This window comes from Sinocyclocheilus rhinocerous, unplaced genomic scaffold (assembly GCF_001515625.1).
Source record: "Sinocyclocheilus rhinocerous isolate Xijiao unplaced genomic scaffold, SAMN03320098_v1.1 scaffold3662, whole genome shotgun sequence".
Classification (NCBI taxonomy): Eukaryota; Metazoa; Chordata; class Actinopteri; order Cypriniformes; family Cyprinidae; genus Sinocyclocheilus; species Sinocyclocheilus rhinocerous.
The window spans coordinates 356,023-357,281 of NW_015629036.1; the positions used below are offsets into that span (position 1 = coordinate 356,023).

At 41.4% G+C, this 1,259-nt stretch overlaps 1 protein-coding gene across 1 annotated transcript in view; it reads left to right on the top strand.

Annotated features, from left to right (window-relative positions):
* LOC107738573 (round spermatid basic protein 1-like protein) overlaps nt 1-1,205 on the top strand; it is a 12,123-nt gene extending 10,918 nt beyond the window's left edge. Inside the window, exons 5-6 of the mRNA XM_016550338.1 lie at nt 808-945; nt 1,025-1,205. Of these exons, the coding sequence (XP_016405824.1) occupies nt 808-945; nt 1,025-1,171 (285 nt within the window). The 3' untranslated portion in view covers nt 1,172-1,205. The remainder of the gene's footprint in view (nt 1-807; nt 946-1,024) is intronic.
* The last annotated feature ends 54 nt before the right edge of the window (nt 1,206-1,259 follow it).

Below are 1,259 nucleotides of genomic sequence, written 5' to 3' on the forward strand. Positions count from 1 at the left end.
CTGCTGTTCCATCAGCGCCACCTGCTGTCAGACAGTGGAGCTACATTCTCATTCATTCCCTCTGCTGTTTGTATTCACACCAATGCGAAAATGGGACACGATTCTTTTGTTTGTAAATCTTTACAAAATTCTCAACACTTCAGATAATGAAGTAGCCTATGCAGAATTGTTTACGGAGCAGATAAAATGACTATAATTTATTATTTTGACTGAGTTCAATTTGATTTAAAGGCTGAGGTTTATCATATTATAAAAACTTTTTTGCCGCAAAACTTTATTTGCAGATGTAGTGCCAGTAGATATCATGTTATGTTGCAAGTCACCCAACCAATATTTTTTGTTTGTTTAAAATCCGGTCATCATTTTTAATGTTATTATTTTAATTTTCATGCAAACAAAAAGTGCACAGTGCTGTTAATTTTATTCGTTGTTTGTTGGTTTTCAACATAAAAATTGGTGAAATTATTTCGGTGTGTGTTTCAGTACTTTTAGAAAACTTCCAGCACATTTTAATAATACCAAGATAATATTGAAAACTGTTATCATTTTGGTCACTATAATCGTGATATGAAATTTTCATGCCATTTCATCTCTAATTTCTAGCATCACCGTGCTAACCCTGGTCTTCTGCTGCTGTTGTGTGTGTGTGTGTGTGTGTGTTTGTGTGTTCACAACTGCTGAAAGTTTGAGCGTCTTTTGCTCAGAATATACTTTATTTGTACTTCAGGAGATTTTAATGGACTTTTATCACACAAATAACATACAGAAACAATGATATTTGACAGTGGAGGTGTGGTGTGTGTTCAGGTGAGGAGGAGTTACTCTCACGGGACGTACCGCGCCGGTGCTATGAGGCAGATCAGTCTGGTGGGTGCCGTGGACGAGGAGGTGGGCGATTATTTCCCAGAGTTCCTCAATATGCTGGAGAAGTCGCCTTTCCTGGAGGTTTGTTTTCCTCTGTCTGTCTTTCACACACACTTTTCTTTTGGCAGCAGCATATTGATCTGTGTGTGTGTGTGTGTAGCGGACGCTGCCGTGGGGGACGTTCTCCAGTCTGAAGCTGAAGAGCCCGACAGACAGTGACGATGGGCCCATCATGTGGGTTAGGCCCGGAGAGCAGATGATCCCGGTCACGGACATGCCAAAGTCTCCCTTCAAACGGAAACGGTAATGCAGCAAACTTCACTCCTGTGTGTGTGTGTGTGTGTGTGCGCGCGTGTGAGTGTGTGTGAGTGTCTCTGTGTGTGTGTGTGTGTGTG